The 20,202-nt window shown below is 36.9% G+C and overlaps 1 protein-coding gene across 1 annotated transcript in view; it reads right to left on the bottom strand.

Annotated features, from left to right (window-relative positions):
* Positions 1–4,775: 4,775 nt before the first annotated feature.
* F13B (coagulation factor XIII B chain) overlaps positions 4,776–20,202 on the bottom strand; it is a 30,772-nt gene continuing 15,345 nt past the window's right edge. The window contains exons 10-13 of the mRNA XM_057508169.1: positions 19,503–19,685; positions 9,889–10,099; positions 8,606–8,732; positions 4,776–6,308 (exon numbers count right to left, since the gene is read on the bottom strand). Coding sequence (XP_057364152.1) covers positions 8,693–8,732; positions 9,889–10,099; positions 19,503–19,685 — 434 coding nt within the window. The 3' untranslated portion in view covers positions 4,776–6,308; positions 8,606–8,692. The remainder of the gene's footprint in view (positions 6,309–8,605; positions 8,733–9,888; positions 10,100–19,502; positions 19,686–20,202) is intronic.

The raw sequence follows: 20,202 nt of genomic DNA, 5'->3' as shown, positions 1-20,202 counted from the left end.
GATAAGGAAAAAACAAAGTTTATAATACTCACATGTCCTGCACATAGAGGCAAAAGATAGGAATGAAGGGAAGGTTTAGGCCCCAGACTTTACTGAGGTTTCCTCAGAAAAGACAAGGCAGGGTCGAGTGAATAGGTCTGGACTGGCTAGTTTGAATAGTTTTGGCAGGCTTTGGGTTCTAGCTGCCTGGCACCTGGCACAGGGATGATCAAGTGTGAGGACTAGCATGTCCTGTGCTGTAGGTTCCGAATAGAAAAGGCATGGCCCTGGGTTGGTTGGTTTGCTTACCAAAGATGTGCTCCTGGCAGGCCCTGTGTTAGCTCTGAGGCTGGCAGTCTCTGCCCAACCAGAAGAGTATGTATATATGTATAAAATCTATATATCAAACTATCATGATATACAGAAAATAAAAAATATTTGCAATAGTATTTCCTACTAGAAGAAAGATCTATTTTATTCAGAGGAAAATATCAGAATCCATAAACTCTACAATATGCTGTTGGTGATGTTCAGTGTAGAGTAAAAATTTACTAGACATGCAAAGAAGCAGAAAATATGAACCATTTTAGAAAAGATCTACCAAAAGAAACAAGCCTAAAGACAAACAATATGCTGAAATGGTCAGATAAATGTAACTTAAATTACTATGAATTATAAGTTAAAGAATCTATAGGAAAAGTTATATATTGTGGGCTAAGAGTTGTGGAATTTCAGAATAATTTTGACAGGCTTTGGCTTATAGGGATGGCTTCTAAACAGTCTCTATACAGAGGCATACAGTTTCTAAGAAAGAATCAAATGCGAATCCTAGAACTAAAATATACTATCTATAAAAACTGAAGAAAATAATAACAATGAGCAAGGTAAAAGAAGAAATAAATATACTTGAAGACAGATAACAGAAATTACCTGAAGTAAATCTTAAATGAAAAGAATTAAAAAACTGAAGACTCAGTAACCTGTGGGGCAGTATCATATGTTCAAATAAGAAAAGAGAGAAAGTTTGGGGCAGAAGACCAATTTTAAAAATCATGAATAGCAATCTTTTAAATGTTATTACAGATATGAAGCCACAAAACCAAGAAGCTGTGAAAACATCAGGATAATAAATACAAAGAAAACCATAACTAGGAAAAGAAAAACAAAACTGTTGAAAACTAACATTAAAAAGAAAGATTATAAGGTAATATAGAAAGGGATTGGAGGAAGAAGACGTACTCAGTAGAAACACTAATACACAGACAAGGCTAAAACTGACAGGAGACTTGTCAAAAACAGTGGGGCCAAAAAACTATAGAATGACATTCTTAGAGTCTTAAAATAAAAGAAAAACCCTGCTAAATGAGAATACTAAACAGATTAAAAATATTCAGATACAAAAGTGAAATAAATATATTTTCAGATTAACTGAAGCTCAGAGAATTTGTTGCAAATAATCTATGACAAAAGCACTGTGAAAAGAAATCACCCCATAGAAAGAAAATTGATAATAGCTGGAAATGTGGATCCCAGAAAAGAATGAAGAGCTGAGGAAATGATGAAATTTAAATGATAAACACATTTCTATTCTTAAATTTGTTGAACAATGAAGAGTTTAAAACAAAAACTGAAAGAAAAAATACAATAAAAATACAAAAGAAAATACATGATTGCAAGATTCTTACATTTTACATAAAGTGGTAGAAAATTAATTACATTTTATAAGCCTTAGATGAACTACTAAAAAAAAAAATAATAATACCTAACAAATTATATAAAATAAAATGCTAAAAGCATGAAACTAATCTAACAGAATGCAGGAAAAAATTCTAAAGAATACTACAGAATACATGGGGAAATAGAAGCAATTGGAAGTGGTAAAAATAAACCCACCAATATTAAATATTGAGATTAAATTAAAATTAACTAGGACAGTGCAAAAGAAGATAAAGTAGGATTGGATAGAAATAGAAAACCCAATTATATGCTGTTTCCAAAAAGAGAACTTAAATATAAGGACACTAACAGGTGAAAGCAAAGAGTTGAAAAATGTACACCTTGATAAACTGAGCATGTGAAAGGTGGCGTGGCCATGGTAATTTCAGATAAAGTAAAATTCAAAAGAGAATTACCAGAGAATAGGAGTACCTCATAATAATAAAATTATCCATTCAGGTAATGTCAATTTCACCAGGGCCAGAGGGAAAAAAAGACATGAAAATCATAAGGAAAAATTCACCAAGGCAAGAGGAAAAAAGCCATGAAAATTAAAAAGGAAAGAAAGAAAACTGGAAGGAAAGACATGAAAAATTATAAAGAAAAACATAATCACAAATTTAAAATTTTAAGGATTCCATGGAAAAGAGCTTTTTTTGAGGAACCTCCATACTGCTTCCACAATGGTTGAACTAGTTTACATTCCCACCAGCAGTGTAGGAGGGTTCCCCTTTCTCCACATCCTCGCCAGCATTTCTTGTTGTTTGTCTTTTGGATGGTGGCCATCCTTACTGGTGTGAGGTGATATCTCATTGTGGTTTGAATTTGCATTTCCCTGATAATCAGCAATGTGGAGCACCTTTTCATGTGCCTGTTAGCCATCTGAATTTCTTCTTTGGAGAAGTGTCTGTTCATATCCTCCGCCCATTTTTTAATCAGGTTATTTGCTTTTTGAGTGTTGAACTGTGTGAGTTCTTTATATATTTTGGATGTTAACTCCTTGTCGGATATGTCATTTAAAAATATATTCTCCCATACTGTAGGATGCCTTTTTGTTCTGCTGATGGTGTCCTTTGCTGTACAGAAGATTTTCAGCATGATATGTAGTCCCATTTGTTCATTTTTGCTTTTTTTCCCTTGCTAGAGGAGATGCGTTCAGGAAGAAGTTGCTCATGTTCATATTCAAGAGATTTTTGCCTATGTTATCCATTTCTAAGTCTTTATAAAAATCAATGGATAAAGAAGAGGTGATACATATACACAGTGGAACTGTATTAGGCAGGTGACCCTGAAGTTGACAGAAGGGCCAGTACTGATAGTCAGCTGGTGACCCCAGAGCACATACAGATACCTGGGGTGAGGTGAGGTCTCCACTGTCAATAGCTGGAGGGGCCTGCACTTCACTCATAACCCAGAAATATTACTTGTTTTGTTGAGACAAATCATCATACAGAAAATGGAGGAAAATGCAAATAAGACACTGTATGTGATATATCTGGAGCATGTAGACCATTTGCAATTAATCATTGCGGTGTTAGGGTATGCGTCAGGCATTTTGTATTACTTTGTGTTTTGCAATCCTGTTTCCTTTTATTGCCTTTCTCATGGGTTTCTTCAACAATTTAAAATAATTTTATTTTGATGTCTTCATTGTTGTTGAGTATATCCCTTTGCATAGGTTTGTTAGTGGTTGTTCCGGGCTTTAAGATATTCATTTATAGCTTATCACTCTCTCCTGGTATCAACATTTTATCACTTCAAATGAAATATGGAAACCTTATGTCTGTTTAGGTCCATCTGCTCTCCCTACATTTGAAACCTTGTACACAATAAAAATGGCTTTTCTGTCATCACTTATAGCATTAGTTACATTCGGTCAGGGAACAGAAGCCAATCTTACCATATCACCAGCAAGAATTAACTGTAGGTAATTAGTTGCAAAGGTGGAGGAGCTGGAAGACCTTGCATGCCCCAGTGGGAGGACATAAAGACAGTAAGTATGACATCCAGAAGTGGGGTCTGTTGCTTTCAAGGTGGCTCCTAAGGCTAATACCTGCTCTGTTGCTGAGACATCGTTTTGCAGTTAGTTCTGGGTCTGGTGAAGAAGGGAAACAGACCAGCAGAAATTCCATAAATGGCATCCCCTCAGGATCACCCAGTGTCCACCTGAGTGAATCTGTATCTGACCGCCATCTGGAACCATCACATAGGTAGAGCCAGAATGATCTTCCTTGTTTCTCATTTCCCACTACAACTTCTATGGGCAAAACTCAGTGAAAGTCAACAAAACAAGAAGAGTAGGAAATGAAGTTTATATGCTCTGACTCTTAAGAGTGCAGAGCAGTGTTTAAAGGTGGGGTTTGGTGTTTGATGACATCAACTACATGATCAGTAGAGTCCACCCACAACAATAAGGATGGTTCCACAGCATTGGATTTACCTTCCTGTGATGAAATGCCTTTGTTCTCTTCCTATAAGTGGGAGTCAAAATGTCCAAGAGTCATGATACTGATACTTCGTGATATTATTAACTTTCTTAATTTGGTCACAATTGCAAAGAGGTGTGTAACTTGAAAGCTAAATCATTCCCTGTTACAAAGCATAAAGCTGAGGAACAAAAACAATAGTTAATACAAATATATATATACAAATAAAAACAAAGTATACTACAGCATCTTAATTTAAGTTTATGATCGTTAGGCTGTGGTTGATATGGTAAATTCTTTTTCTACATCACATTATATCTTTCCTTCCTCTTTTAGCACCTAAAGTAGCTCGGGTCCCTTGCCTGATAGGATTAACCAACGCTTCACTCCACACTGTCAGAGTCCACAGCAGTCTTACATTAAGTAGGCTGCTGATGGCTTTTATTATCCTTTATTGGTACACAGATAAATATAAAGGAGACATCTCAGAGAATCTTCTGTATTCACATATTATTTTCCTTCTCTCATCATACAGCAATAAACAAAGACGTTGGCAACTGAGGTCAATGTCCTCAGCCAGTGTCCACAGTCCACTTCGATGCCTGCTTGTTCAATGACACGAGTAGGCCTAAGAGGACAGAGAGTTACTGGAAACTTTCAGTAGGTGGAAGTATTGATTTGTCCCCTGGTGAAAGCATATCTTATGGCCTAATCCTGCTGAACCAGCAGAGTACAAACTGAGCCTGAAAGAAGAATGTTTTTTATTTATGAATTTGTTACAGATTGAACATTTTAACAGATACAGATGAAATAATAACTCAATACATTTCCACACAGGTATTTGATCAAAAAAGAAAATACAATATAAAAAACAAAATTCTTGCAAAGAAAAAAAAGAAGAAAATTTCTTCAAGCAAAAATAAACAAAAATGAAAACCAGCAGGGGCCTTACTATGCTGCCAGCATACTACAGTCCCAGCTAACTCACAACAGTGTTAATGTCTTTGTAGTAAAAATCCATTAAAATCACCTTGAAATAAAGATGGTTTTATTTGAGCCAAACTGAGGTCTTAAAAGCACAGAAATGTTGATTGCCGTCGGAAGGTGGGAAAAGAAATGTTCCAAGGGGCCCATGTCTTTCAAAGGTTTTATATCCTCAAAAACACACAAGAAAGAGAACTTCAAAGGCATACATGGCACTTACATAAGATACGCCATGTAAAGGATAGAGTCGGGGGCGACATACGTGCTGGCTCCAAGGGAACTGAGGGAAAGGCAAACATTTTCCTTGCCGTTTAGCAGGAATGTGGGTGCCAATTGTTTAGCGTTCAACTTAATTAATGGTGGTATTTAGTTTTCATGGGTGGTGATTTTGAGACTCCCAGATTTAGTGAAAACTTCAATATTTAGGCCTTAGAAATCTTTTTGGTGGTCCCTGGAATAGTACTCAGCTTTTCTTTATTCCACAGTTGTGAGATTGCAACTTATAATAAGTAATATACACTTTGCTGTTGTCATCTTTTCTTGCACAAGCCCCTAAAGACTTGGGATTTCCTAGGAGAGTGATAAAGGTGCCTTTACTTATGCTAATGGGGTGAATTTTGGAAAGTAGCTAAGGAAGGTGCTGGTTGCACAAGGAATCAACCGTGTCTTAAGAAATTGGAATTCTTAGCCTCACTCGTTGACCTCCAGGGAGTGCAGAGGGATGGAGGCTGAGCCAGCTGCCAGTGTCCGGCTATCATGCCATGTTATGGAGCCTCCACAGCCCGAAAGGATGAGGTTCCAAGAGCTCCTGGGGTGGGGAGCACTTGGGGGTGCTGAGAGAGGCGCATACTCAGAGGGTGTGGGAGCTCCCGCCCCTCCCACCACCTTGCCCTGTTCATCTCTTGCGTCTAAGTTATATCCTTTCATAATTAACTGGTATGAAGTAAATAGAATGCTTCCTTGAGTTCTGTTATCTGCTCTAGCAAATTAACCAACCCAAGGAGAAGGTCGTGGGAACCTCTGGTCTATAGCCAGATGGTCAGAAACACAGATGACAAACTGCACTTGAGATTGGCTCCTGAAGGGGGTGGCGGCAGTCCTGCGGACCGAGCCCCTGACCCGTGGGATCTCATGCTTTCTCCAGGTAGATCGTGTCAGAATCGAGTTGAACTGTAGGGCGCCCAGCTGGTGTAGGAGAACTGCCTGGTCATGTGGGAAAACACACACATCACAGTAGGGAAGATCATCAAACCAATTGAATAGCATATTTCAGTCAGGGTTAGAAAAAGACTTATCCTCCATGGGAGTAAAGTAAAAGCTGTAGGTGGTAAGTGAAAAACTTTCCATTTCATAGAGTTTGTGCAATTAAAATAAAGCTAGTTTCCTCCCCTCCCTTGTTTCCTCCCTTTATGCCATCAACAAACTGACAACTGGCCTTGTCAGAGTCATCAAACTGTGCCATCTTTTACAAGTATTATGACAGAATCACATTTTGACCTGCTTCTTTAATATATTGTTATATTACATGAAATTATTAGGAATTCTATATAAAACATCTGTATATTCAAGAAGCAACACAATATATAATATTAAGCTGTGTGAATCTGAGGAAAGAAATGAATTGTTAGAGAATCTGTAATCATATAAAGTGAGAATTACAACATTTTATAGTCCTTCTATTCATGTCACATTAAAGCACACATAAGCCAGACATAAAAATGTGTGCTTTGCCATATTCCAGTATAAAAATGTTATTTGTAATGACTAATGCTGGGCAGGTTCTCCTTCAATAGACAGTTGGAGGGACACACCGGGACCCCAGGATGCAGCCAGTCCAGATGTGGACTGTCATCCCTTTAAAGCTCCCACCTCGGAAACATTTTGGGGATGTACCCCATCTGCCCAAAAGTCTGTGCAGGTGGTTGGGGATAGGCCCATGCTCCAGAGGCCTGGAGGGCTCCGGCTTCCCAAGGTTGGCTCCTGTGTGTACTGTGTATGCCCGAACCCTGCAGGTTATGTTTGCCAGGGACCTGTTCCAAGGCAAGTGTCGGGGAGAGTGCTAGTCACAGGAGCACACTGTTGGGAGTCTAAGGCATTTGCCTAATTCTGTGCTCTAATATATGCACCTGTGCATATTGCCCCAAAGGTACAACTGGAGGAGTCTGGACTGTCTGGACAGAAATGCACCTCTCCAACTGTTGGTTACCCTTCAATCAGAGACACTCAGGAACCTTGTTCACCAGAAGCCTGGAAACTCATCAAGCCAAAAGGAAAAGAGCTTCTCCTCAGCCCTACAGCCCCGCACACAGGCTTGTTGATCATCAAAAGGAATTTTTCAAAAAGAATCATCACAGTTTGAGATTTCTGCAAATAACCCCGAACTCAAAGCTTGCCTCCTCCAGGAGATAGGGAATTATGTATGAAAATGATGATCGTCCTGTCAAAGATACATAAGAACATTGTGACCAGACGTATGTCGACGACTCCTCGGACCCTCTGGGGCCTAGACGCCTGCAGCCTGCAGTCACCCCCTAAGCTGCTCCACCTCCTGCCCCCCTTTCCCTAGCATAAAAGAAACCCTGAGTTAAGGTGGTTCTTTAGGACATGAGTCTGCCATCTGCTGGGTCTGCTGGATTTCCAAATAAAGTTGCTTTCCTCACCCCAACACCTTCATATTGGCCTGTCCTGTGGCAAGTGGCAACATTGCAGTTAATTTTAAAAGTCCTTTACATTTAGAAAGTCTGAAGGGCATCTTAATTACATCAATACTGTATGCAATGAAGAAGTTTCTCCTCTATTTAATAAAGTAGATCCTCTAATGTATAGTTCCTTATCTCTAGTGTGTTTGGTTCATTAATATTGACATGAAGATTTAATTAAAAGTAATAGAAAACCTAATATTAATGAAGATGATAAAGACAAATATGAATTTTTTGCATATATTAAAGATAATATTATAGTGAAGTGAATGAACTTAAGAAAGTAGAAATATTTTGACATGTAGATCATATTTTTTAACAGGTGGAAGACATGCAATAAAAATTAGGTTATATGTGAAATCAGCCAAGCTAAAGATCAAACTGTTACCCGACCTTTAACTTCACCTGGCCTCCTTGGAACCAGAAATAAGAGACAATAATTAGCTGCTAGTTCTACATGCAGCGAACTCCTATTTCCAGCAGCTAAGACAACGCTTTCTATTCACCCTTTAAAAGCCCCTCCCCATGACCCGCATTTTGAAGATGGTCCTGGGAGGCTAGTCTGCTACCTTCTTTCCTAGTCCCTGGCTTCCTGAATATAGCACCATCTCCTTTCCACCGACACTGCCACTAGCCTCTTGTGTGGCCTTTTCAGTGAAGAACAGCAGAGCATGGGTTTGGGACCAAGCTCCAGCCTGGGTTACAAAACATGTGCTGGCTTTGATTTATAAATAAAGAAAATATTCAGCATACACAATTTAGAGTCAAATCTTCAAGCAAGCAAATCTTCTAAAAACTTACAGGCTTTTAATTCAACATTTTTCTTTAAAAATGATGTTTTACAAAGGATTTTATGATGTGTTGGACTACTATTCTTCTTTCTGCCATTCATTTCTTTGTCCTTAAAGGTTCTTGATAAGACAGTGTCCTTGATGAGAGAGAGGGAGAGATGTTTTTACAATAAACATAATTTCTAATCAAGTGTTTACTACAATCTGAGCTGTTCAGCATCTCATATAATTATTGTTTCAACTATGTATTGATAAAAGCAAGTAACTGTACTTGGTAAATCACACCACTGATTCCTTTTTTAAAAACTCAATGCCATTTTACACTAACACTATTTGTTTTATAATTTTTTTCTAAGTTACTTTCTTCTTTTTCCTTGGAAATGAGAAATCCAATTCACACTAAAATATTTAAATAGCATGTGAAATTTTCTATGCCGACTTTAACCAGTTATAAAATAAAAATATTTTCCACCTGTGTGTGTCTTATGGATGCTTCTTTTAGAGTGTTCAAAATATCTAAAAAGCTGTCCTATGGACTGCATATATCTTACTGTTTACAATTAGTACAACAGTACCACATACACTTTGCCATAAGTTATTTTTGTAATACTGTTAGTTGAACATAAAATTTAATTTTTATTTTATATTATATCTTCAAGAGGATTAAACTGGAACCTATAAAATTACTTACATTATTTTATTGCATTTAAAGAAATATTTTTAAGAAAGAACAGGATTATTTTCCATTTATCAAGAAATAGAAAATATATATTTTTAAATGCCATATGAGGAAACACTTCAGTAAGTCATTCCAAATTCTCACATAGAAATGTGTTCCTGAAAATAAATACCATAATTTAAATTACTGTTATTAACATCTTGTCTACCAGTAGAAAGATTTGTACAACTGTGTTTCCAATCTTTTTTGTTACATTAACCTACACTGGGAAGAGGGAAAGTTATGATTTTCTATCTCAGGACACATATAGGCTGATTTTTCCACATTTAAATATTACACAAATAAATTGACTTATTTACCAAATTGTCAGAGTATCACAAATAATTAATAGCAAACAATGCTTTGACTTCAGACACTGGAGAAAGCAGTTGAATTAATTAATACTGCTAAGAGTTTGTTTGGTTTAAAAAGAAGAAAGAAAATTATTTTTTTCCTTTATAATGACCATAAAGTGGGAATGTTGCAGAGCATAATGCTTCTGAAATACATAACATAATAAATCTCTTGAATACAATCTGACCAGAAAACAGTTGTAGGCACAGGCATCTTCTTACCTTTTTATTTGGACACATCTTGGGTATTTCAACTGCCCTCTGTCACACTGCACTCTAACTTCAGATCCAATAGATGACTCAGCTATATAAGTATCTCTTCTACAAAGAAATTCAACATACTCGCCATGGAAAATTGATGGTCTATTGTCAAAATTCCATTTCAGGAGTAAATTATTCTTTTCCATTTCAATAAAAGATAATGTGCATGGCTCTGAAAAATAAAAAAAAAGAGAAAATTATCTTGATACATCTTGGTACTAACAGGAAGCATTGTGTTGCTTACTCACAATAATCTTAAAATTCCCAGGCATTAGAGTAGCAGACAAGTTGGTTAGAATTAATAGTTGAGTCAGAAAACATGTCCAAAGCTCACAGAAAGAAATGTGCCATTTATCTCTGTGGTCCTGGACTTGGCAAAAGGGTATGCCCTGCCAGTCACAGATAGCAAACAAAAAAGGTGGGGAATTTTTAGAGCACTGACGATCACTAACAGTCACTGAAATAATGTTCTTCATCCTTTTCTTCTTCAGAAAGTTCAAATAAAATACCCATGAGTCAGATTATTTGTTTGATATTTGAATAGACAAAATGCTATGGAGATGTAGAAATAAGCTGGATTTTCAACCATGACTCAAACTTTATGACTTTATGGCATCCAAAGCAGTTGGCATGGTGGACAGTTTCATATCTTTTAAATTTCCAGTTACTAAGGAATATCAAGTTTGGTTTAAGATGTTTTAAATTCTAAGCATCAAAATGTTATTAGGTCCTTCCACTTCATGCATTAAAACAAAACAAAAATTTAAGTATTAAGATATCCAAGAGACTTCTTAATTTTTTTCCATGATAAAAACTGTGATATTTTCAAAATATCAAATAATTTCAGAAAATGGGCTGTTTGTGCCCTTATTTACATCCTGGATGACCTAACACTAAGCAGTAGCTTCTGACATAGTTAAAAAGATACAGAGTTGCTAAACAGCTGTGAGTCATGTAACTGTAATACATTAAGAAACTTCTTTATTCGATTGATTATTTAAAACCGGTACTTGGAAATGTCTATGTGTCAGATGTTATGTTAGAAATGCTATAGACAGAATAAAATGGACAAGAATTATTTTAAAATAGGATTTTTAGAATCACTAATAGTCTCATAGTTTTTATAGTCATTGCAAAATGACTTTGAAAATGAGGTCAAATGGTAGTATAAATTAGAATGTCAAGTCAGAGAAAGACAAATACCATATGATTTCACTTACATGTGGAATCTAAAAAGAAAAATGAACAAATAAACAAAATACACAACACAGAAACAGACTCATAAATACAGAGAACAAACTAGTAGTTGCCACACGGGTAAAATAGGTCAAAGAGATTGAGAGGTACAAATGTCCATTTAGAAAATACATAAGTTAAGGAGATGAAAGTATATGAGAGGAAATATAGTCAATAATATTGTGATGACTTCATGTGGTGACAGATGGCAGCTACAATTATCACTGTGGGCATTTGTAATCTACATGATTATCAAATCACAATGCTATATACCAGAAACTACTGTATTATGTCAACTCTACTTCAAAAATAATTCAAGAAGATGGTGGTGTGAGAGGTGAGAAGAAGAATTCCTCCCAAAACCACAGACAGTATGAAAATGCAGTTAATTGATACAACTAACCCTAAAACAACAAGAAAGAAGGCTAAACCAGACTGCACACAGACCTCACAAACAGAGCAGACCTCACGGAACAGGGTAACTTATGAAAGCCTTGATCCAGCGGGACCCAAGCCCTTTCCCCACCACAGCTCACCTGTGGGAGGAAGAGAAATAGAACAGGGAGGGGGTGGAAGCCTGGGACTGCTGAACACCCAGCCCTGAAGGTCTGCTTTGAGAGCAGAAACCTACATTGCATGGTGCTCTGGACATTGGGGAGCTCAGACAGGTGGAGTGCTTGACAGACAGATTCCGGCCATTTGTGGAGGATAGGATCCACACCCAGCCGCTCTGGGACAAAGGAAAGGCAGGCAGTCTGAGAGGCTTCCTAGTAGCAAGAGGGCTGCTGAAGGGGTGGGGTTGGCTTGGAGCTTGCTATGTGGGGGAGAGCTGGGTGAGGTTTTCTGGGCACACTCTGCCCAGCAGGTTGGAAACTTAAAGGAGCTTCAGGTGTCCCATCCTCCTGCCTGGTTGCTCAGCTCCGAGACCCCCACTCTGATATGCAGCCTGCCGAGTCTTCCTCCTGACCTGCCAACACTGGTTCACAAACCTGCAGTTACTGTGCTGGTGTCAGGCCAGCCAGAAAGAGTCTAAGCCTACAACAGCTAGAGATGCCAAGCACAGAGGCTTACACCTGTGTGCTCGGCCCACTGGCTCTGACACCGGAGACAGGCACCACAGACGGGAATCAGAAAACAGATCTTTCCTCTCCCCAGGCACCAGTGCAGCTCCCCTATGACCTCCAACCTCACTCTAGGGGCTGAGCAGATCCAGAGACTGGAGCTTCTGGGCACTAGTGGGCACCACACAGAAATATGAAGCATCAAAAGAACATGGTTCAGACCAAAATCTCACAAACCCCTGAAAAAGGGTCAAATGAAACTGAACTCACCAATCTTCCTGAAAGAGAGTTCAAAATAAAAAATCATAAACATGATTATGGAGGTACAGAAAAATATTCAAGAACTTAGGAACGAATTTAAGTTGGAGATTCAATCATTAAGAAATTCCATATATGAAATGAAACATACAATGAAGGGATTTAAAAGCAGATTAGATGTAGTAGAAGAGATGGTAAATGGAATAGAAATTAGAGAAGAGGAATACAAAGAAGCTGAGGCACAAAAAGAAAAAATAAGAATGAAATAATATTGAATTATGTGATGAATCCAAAAGGAACAATATTCGTATTATAGGGGTACCAGAAGAAGAAGAGAGAGAAAAAGGGATACAAAGTGTCTTTGAGAAGGTAACTGCTGAAAACTTCCCCAATCTGGGGAAGGAGATAGTCTCTCAGGCCACGGAGGTGCACAGATCTCCCAACACAAGGGACCCAAGGAAGACAATATCAAGACATATAATAAATAAAATGGCAAAGATCAAGGATAAAGAAAGACTTTTAAAAGCAGCTAGAGAGAGAACAAAGATCACATATAAAGGAAAACCCATCAGGCTATCATCAGACTTCTCAACAGAAACCTTACAGGCCAGAAGGGAGTGGCAAGATATATTTTATGCAATGAAGCAGAAGGGCCTTGAACCAAGAATACTCTACCCGACAAGGTTATCATTTAAATTTGAATGAGGGATTAAACAATTTTCAGATAAGAAAAAGTTGAGAGAATTTACCTCCCACAAACCACCTCTACAGTATATTTTGGAGGGACTCCTATAGATGGAAGTGTTCTTAAAGCTAAATAGATGTCACCCAAGAGATAGGCAGAGTACAGAATATGATTCATAACATACAAAGAATAGAAGAGAAAGAAAAAAGGGTGGGGGGAAGAACCTTTAGGTTGTGTTTGTAATAACACACAAAGTGAGTTAAATTAGACTGTTAGATAGTAAGGGAATTACCCTTGAACCTTTGGTAACCACAAATCTAAAGCCTACAATGGCAATAAGTACACACCTATCGATAATCACCCTAAAAGTAAATGGTCTTAATGCACCAATCAAAAGACATACAGTCACTGAATGGATTAAAAAACAAGACCAATCTATATGCTGCCTACAAGAGACTCGCTTCAAACCCAAAGACATACACAGACTGAAAGTAAAGGGATGGAAAAAGATATTTCATGCAATTAACAGGGAGAAAAAAGCAGGAGTTGCAGTACTTGTATCAGACAAAATAGACTTCAAAACAAAGAAAGTAACAAGAGATAAAGAAGGACATTACATAATGATAAAGGGCTCAGTCCAACAGGAGGATATAACTGTTATAAATATCTATGCACCCAACACAGGAGCACCTACATATGTGAAACAAATACTAACAGAATTAAAGGGGGAAATAGAATGCAATGCATTCATTTTAGGAGACTTCAACACACCACTCACCCCAAAGGACAGATCGACCAGAAAGAAAATAAGTAAAGAGACAGAGGCACTGAACAATGTATTAGAACAGATGGACCTAACAGACATCCACAGAACACTCCATCCAAAAGCAACAGGATACACATTCTTCTCAAGTGCACATGGAACATTTTCAAGAATTGATCATATACTAGGCCACAAAAAGAACCTCAGTAAATTCAAAAAGATTGAAATTGTACCAACCAGCTTCTTAGATCACAAAGGTATGAAACTAGAAATAAATTTCACAAAGAAAATGAAAAAGCCCACAAACACATGGAGGTTTAATAACATGCTCCTAAATAATCAATGGATCAATGACCCAATAAAAACAGAGATCAAGCAATATATGGAGACATATGACAACAATGATTCAACAACACAAAAAACTGTGGGACGCAGTGAAGGCCATGCTAAGAGGGAAATATATTGCAATACTGGCCTACCTCAGGAAAGAAGAACAATCCCAAATGAACAGTCTAAACTCACAATTAATGAAACCAGAAAAGGAAGAAAAAATGAGGCCCAAAGTCAGTAGAAGGAGGGACATAATAAAGATTAAAGTAGAAATAAATAAAATTGAGAAGAGTAAGACAATAGAAAGAATTAATGAAAGCAGAAGCTGGTTCTTCAATAAAACAAACAAAATAGATAAACCCCTAGCCAGACTTATCAAGGAAAAAAGAGAGTCTACACACATAAACAGAATCAGAAATGAGAAAGGAAAAATCACTACAGACACCACAGTAATACAAAGAATTATGAGAGAATACTATGAAAAATTATATGGTAACAAACTGGATAACCTAGAAGAAATGGACAACTTTCTAGAAAAATACAACCTTCCAAGGCTGACCAAGGAAGAAACAGAAAATCTTTCTTTACCAGCAAATAAATTGAATTGGTAATCAAAAAACTACATATGAACAAAACCCCTGGACCAGATGGTTTCACTGCTGAATTTTATCAAACATTTAGTGAAGACCTAATAACATTTAGTGAAGACCTAATACCCATCATCATTAAAGTTTTCCAAAAAGTAGAAGAGGAGAGAATACTCCCAAACTCATTCTATGAGGCCAACATCACTCTAATACCAAAACCAGGCAAAGACACCACAAAAAAAGAAAAATACAGACCAATATCCCTGATGACCATAGTTGCAAAAATACTCAACAAAATACTAGCAAACTGAATTCAAAAATACATCAAAAAGATCATCCTTCATGATCAAGTGGGATTCATCCCAGGGATGCAAGGATGGTACAACATTCAAAAATCCATCAACATCAACCACTACAGAAAGAAGGACAAAAACCACATGATCATCTCCATAGATGGTGAAAAAACATTTGACAAAATTCAACATCTATTCATGATAAAAACTCTCAATAAAAAGGGTATAGAGGGTAAGTACCTCAACATAATAAAGGCCATATATGACAAACCCACAGCGAAACTATACTTACCAGCAAGAAGATGAAAGCTTTTCCTTTAAGATTGGGAACAAGACAAGGATTCCCACTCTCCCCACTTTTATTCAATATAGCTCTGGAGGTCCTAGCCACAGCAATCAGAAAACACAAAGAAATAGAAGGCATCCAGATTGGCAAGGAAGAAGTTAAACTGTCCCTGTTTGCAGCTGACATGATATTGTACATAAAAAACCCTAAAGAATCCACTCCAAAACTACTAGATCTAATATCTGAATTCAGCAAATTTGTGGGATACAAAATTAATACACAGAAATCTGTTGCATTCCTATACACTAACAATGAACTAGCAGAAAGAGAAATCAGGGGAACAATTTCATTCACAATTGCACCAAAAAGAATAAAATACCTAGAAATAAACCTAACCAAGGAAGCGAAAGATTTATACTCTGAAAAGTACAAGACACTCATGAGAGAAATTAAAGAAGAAACCAATAAATGGAAACACATCTAGTGCTCATGGATAGGAAGAATTAATATTGTCAAAATGGCCATCCTGCCTAAAGCAATCTACAAATTAAATGCAATCCCTATCAAAATACCAACAGCATTCTTCAATGAACAAGAGCAAATAGTTCTAAAATTCACATTTGACCCCAAATAGCCAAAGCAATCCTAAGAAGGAAGAACAAACCAGGGGGAATTATGCTCCTTGACTTCAAGCTCAACTACAAAGCCACAGTAATTGAGACAATTTGGTACTGGCACAAGAACAGACCCATAGACCAATGCAACAGACTAGAAAGCCCAGATATAAGCTGAAGCATATATGATCAATTAATATACGATAAAGGAGCCATGGATATACAATGGGGAAATGACAGCCTCTTCAACAGTTGGTGTTGGCAAAACTGGACAGCTACATGTAAGAGAATGAAATTGGATTATTGTCTAACCCCATATACAAATGCAAACTCAAAAAGGATAAAAGACCTGAATGTAAGTCATGAAACCATAAAACTCTTAGAAAAAACATAGGCAAAAATCTCTTGGACATAAACATGAGCAACTTCTTCATGAACATATCTCCCCGGGCAAGGGAAACAAAAGCAAAAATGAACAAGTGGGACTATATCAAACTAAAAAGCTTCTGTACAGCAAAGGACACCATCAGTAGAACAAAAAGACATCCTATAGTATGGGAGAATATATTCATAAATGATATATCTGATAAGGGGTTGACATCCAAATTATATAAAGAGCTCATGCACCTCAACAAACAAAAAGCAAATAAGCCAATTAAAAAATGGGCAGAGGAGCTGAACAGACAGTTCTCCAAAGAAGAAATTCAGATGGCCAAGAAGCACCTGAAAAGATGCTCCACATCCCTAATCATGAGAGAAATGCAAATTAAAACCACAGTGAGATATCACCTCACACCAGTTTGGATGGCCAACATCCAAAAGACAAACACCAAGAAATGTTGGCGAGGATGTGGAGAAAGGGGAACCCTCCTACACTGCTGGTGGGAATGTAAACTAGTTCAACCATTGTTGAAAGCAGCATGGAGGTTCCTCAAAACACTAAAAATAGAAATACCATTTGACGGAGGAATTCTACTCCTAGGAATTTAGCCTAATAATGCAGGAGCTCAGTTTGTAAAAGACATATGCACCCCTATGTTTATCGCAGCACTATTTACAATAGCCAAGAAATGGAAGCAACCTAAGTGTCCATTAGTAGATGAATGGATAAAGAAGAGGTGGTACATATACACAGTGGAATATTATTCAGCCATAAGAAGAAAACAAATCCTACCATTTGCAACAGCATGGATGGAGCTAGAGGGTATTATGCTCAGTGAAATAATCCAGGCAGAGAAAGACAAGTATCAAATGATTTCACTCATCTGTGGAGTATAAGAACAAAGAAAAAACTGAAGGAACAAAACAGCAGCAGACTCACAGAACCAAGAATGGACTAACAGTTACCAAAGGGAAAGGGATTGGGGAGAATGGGTGGGAAGGGAGGGATAAGGGGGAAAAAGGGTCATTATGATTAGCACACATAATGTGGGGGGGGCACAGGGAAGTCAGTAAAATACAGAGAAGACAAGTAGTGATTCTATAGCATCTTACTATGCTGATGGTCAGTGACTGTAATGGGGTATGTGGGGGGGGACTTGGTGATGGGGGGAGTCTACTAACCATAATGTTGTTCATGTAATTGTACATTAATGATAGCCAAAAAAAACAAACAAACATATCCATAGTTGTGACCAGCAATTTGTGACATCTGTAACACAGAGCCTTGGGAAAGATGGTATCTAACCATGGTCCACTGGTCCAGATTATGCAATGAATAAATGTTTGCTGACAAAAACAAAACAAAACAATACAAAAAAAACTTCTAAATGACTCAGAGTGTACAGACAATATCAACATGGATATTGTATTTTTTAACTGAAAGATAATAAAATACAAAAATGCAAAGATGTGTGGGATGAAGCTAAAGTTGTGGTCAGTGGAATTTATATCATTAAATCCATAGAAATTAATATCAGGAGTTATATAATTTTTCCTGAGATATTAGGCAAACCACAAAAGCTGAAAATCAATCATCCTATCTATCAAAAAGCTAGCAAAAAAAGATTAAAAATTAAATTCAAGAAATTATGAGAGAAGAAATAATAAGGATGAGAATCTAAATTAATAAAATGTAAGTAACATTTGATGAAAGGATCAACAAATGCAAATATTAATTATCTGAAAGGCTTATTAAAATGTACTGATGTTTAGCAAGACATGTTACCACAAGAATATGTAAACAGCAGTAATGACAGGGGACACACCACTAAAGGCATTAAAGGGTGTAAAAGGATGTCATGAATGCTTTGTGAACAAATTTGACAATTTAGATTTGAAGAACAAATTACCAGAAACCACTCCCTACAAAACTGATAGGAGAGATAATAATCTAGCAACTATTAACCAAATGAAGCTGTAGCCATCTTTCCTCAAAGAAAGCTCAAAGCCCAAATGGCATGTTTAGTGAATTCTTACAATTATTAAGAAAGAAATAGTACTAATCCTATGCAAATTCCAGATAACTGAAAAAGAGGGACTACTTCCCAACTCACTGTATAATGTTAGCAGAAACTTGACACCAGACCTGAAAGGCTAAACACTCTCATGAAAATCTATGTGAAACTTCTAAGTAAAATATTGTAAATAAAAAATCCAACAACATATAAAAAGCAAAATTCATTGCAAACATGTGGGATTTATTGTAGGAATGCAGTCATGCTTTAAAATTCAAAAAGAAGCAATACAATTTCAGGGGTAAAACAAAATAATAATCACATTATTTCAATAGATCAGGCTAAAATTAGTACTTAGTGAAGATTTTTTCAAACTTAGAAAACATAAATTAAAGGTTTCTATGTTTGTAATTCGATTTTTTAAGTATTTATAACACTGCGTTTGAATATGAATTACATAGATCCTCACTTATAAGGTTGAGAAACAAAGAATACCACCACCTCTTCTGCCCAGCATTGTAATGAAGTCCGAGCCAGTGAGATAAGAAAACTAAAGTCAGATGTGGAAACAGAGAAATATTTTCTTTTCATTTGAAGATATGCTATTTTACGTCTCCTGAGAATCTTGGTGACTAACTGTCACTTTTATTAGGATGCCTTGCTAGTAAGGCATTACTTGCTTCATCTTTCTAGAGTGAGATGTCCGTTCCTGTCTTTGTTTCTCTATTGAACTTATTCTTTCTTTTTAGTACCACCAGTCACACTGAATGATGACTGTTACCATGTTTACTCACACCACTATGGATTGATTATTCGTCTTATCCATATCAGACCAGTACCTGATGTATGCTTTGTACTTAAAAAGTTCTGGGTAGAGCGAGTTGGACTATAGTTATTTTTGATCTACAGGAAAAAAGTGGAAAATAGTGATTAAATAGGCTCACTAATAAAATAACATAAATGTAGTAAACTAAGCATTGATTTAGTGTTACATTAACTAAAGGGAACAGAAGTGACAAAACGTGAAGTTATTTCATCAAATAGAGACATATTTAGTAGTACATACCCAAACACAATGGTGGGGTGGTCCACACTCCCTCCACACAATAGGACTCCTTAGATCCTTGAAGGAAATGGTGTTCAAAACATCTGTATTCCACTGAGGAACCATTTTCATAGGTGTCTACTGTTGAACTAATAATGACTCCATTTTTAATAAGTGGAGGAGATGCACACATTCCTACAGATTCTGTGAAAATAATTTGTAAAGTATAAAATTCCTATAATAAACATCCAGTGCTTTTATTATTGCTATAGAAATCAAATTAGATGTTTCACATAAAAGCGCTTTTAAGACGGCTTTCAAATAATTTTTAAATATTGAAAGCATTTCTGTAAAACTTCATACTATAAAATTATTGCACTTAGAGTCTCAAAATATTTAAATACACATTTATAACTAGCAAGATGTCAACAATCATGACTTTGTGTGTCCCTGTGTAGCTGGCCAAGTGAAGTGTATGACTGCAGCCGTGATTTCTGTCTGTGTTCTCTTCCTTTGTTCCCTATTAAATGTGATGGTCCTGTGTACACGGAGAATACAAATCCCTCGCTGCACATTAAGCCCCTTCCTGAGATGATGCCACCCAGCAAACCCTGAGAGCAATGTTATCCAGAATTGTTCATTGCTCACATGAGTGTTATCAATCCTCTGATAGTCTGGCGATATTTATAAGATCTCTCGTTTCTCCCTTTTTGGATTAAAA

Source organism: Manis pentadactyla, chromosome 9 (assembly GCF_030020395.1).
Source record: "Manis pentadactyla isolate mManPen7 chromosome 9, mManPen7.hap1, whole genome shotgun sequence".
NCBI classification, from domain to species: Eukaryota; Metazoa; Chordata; class Mammalia; order Pholidota; family Manidae; genus Manis; species Manis pentadactyla.
The sequence above is the reverse complement of the archived record's forward strand: the minus strand, read 5'-3'. Positions and strand labels throughout refer to the sequence as shown.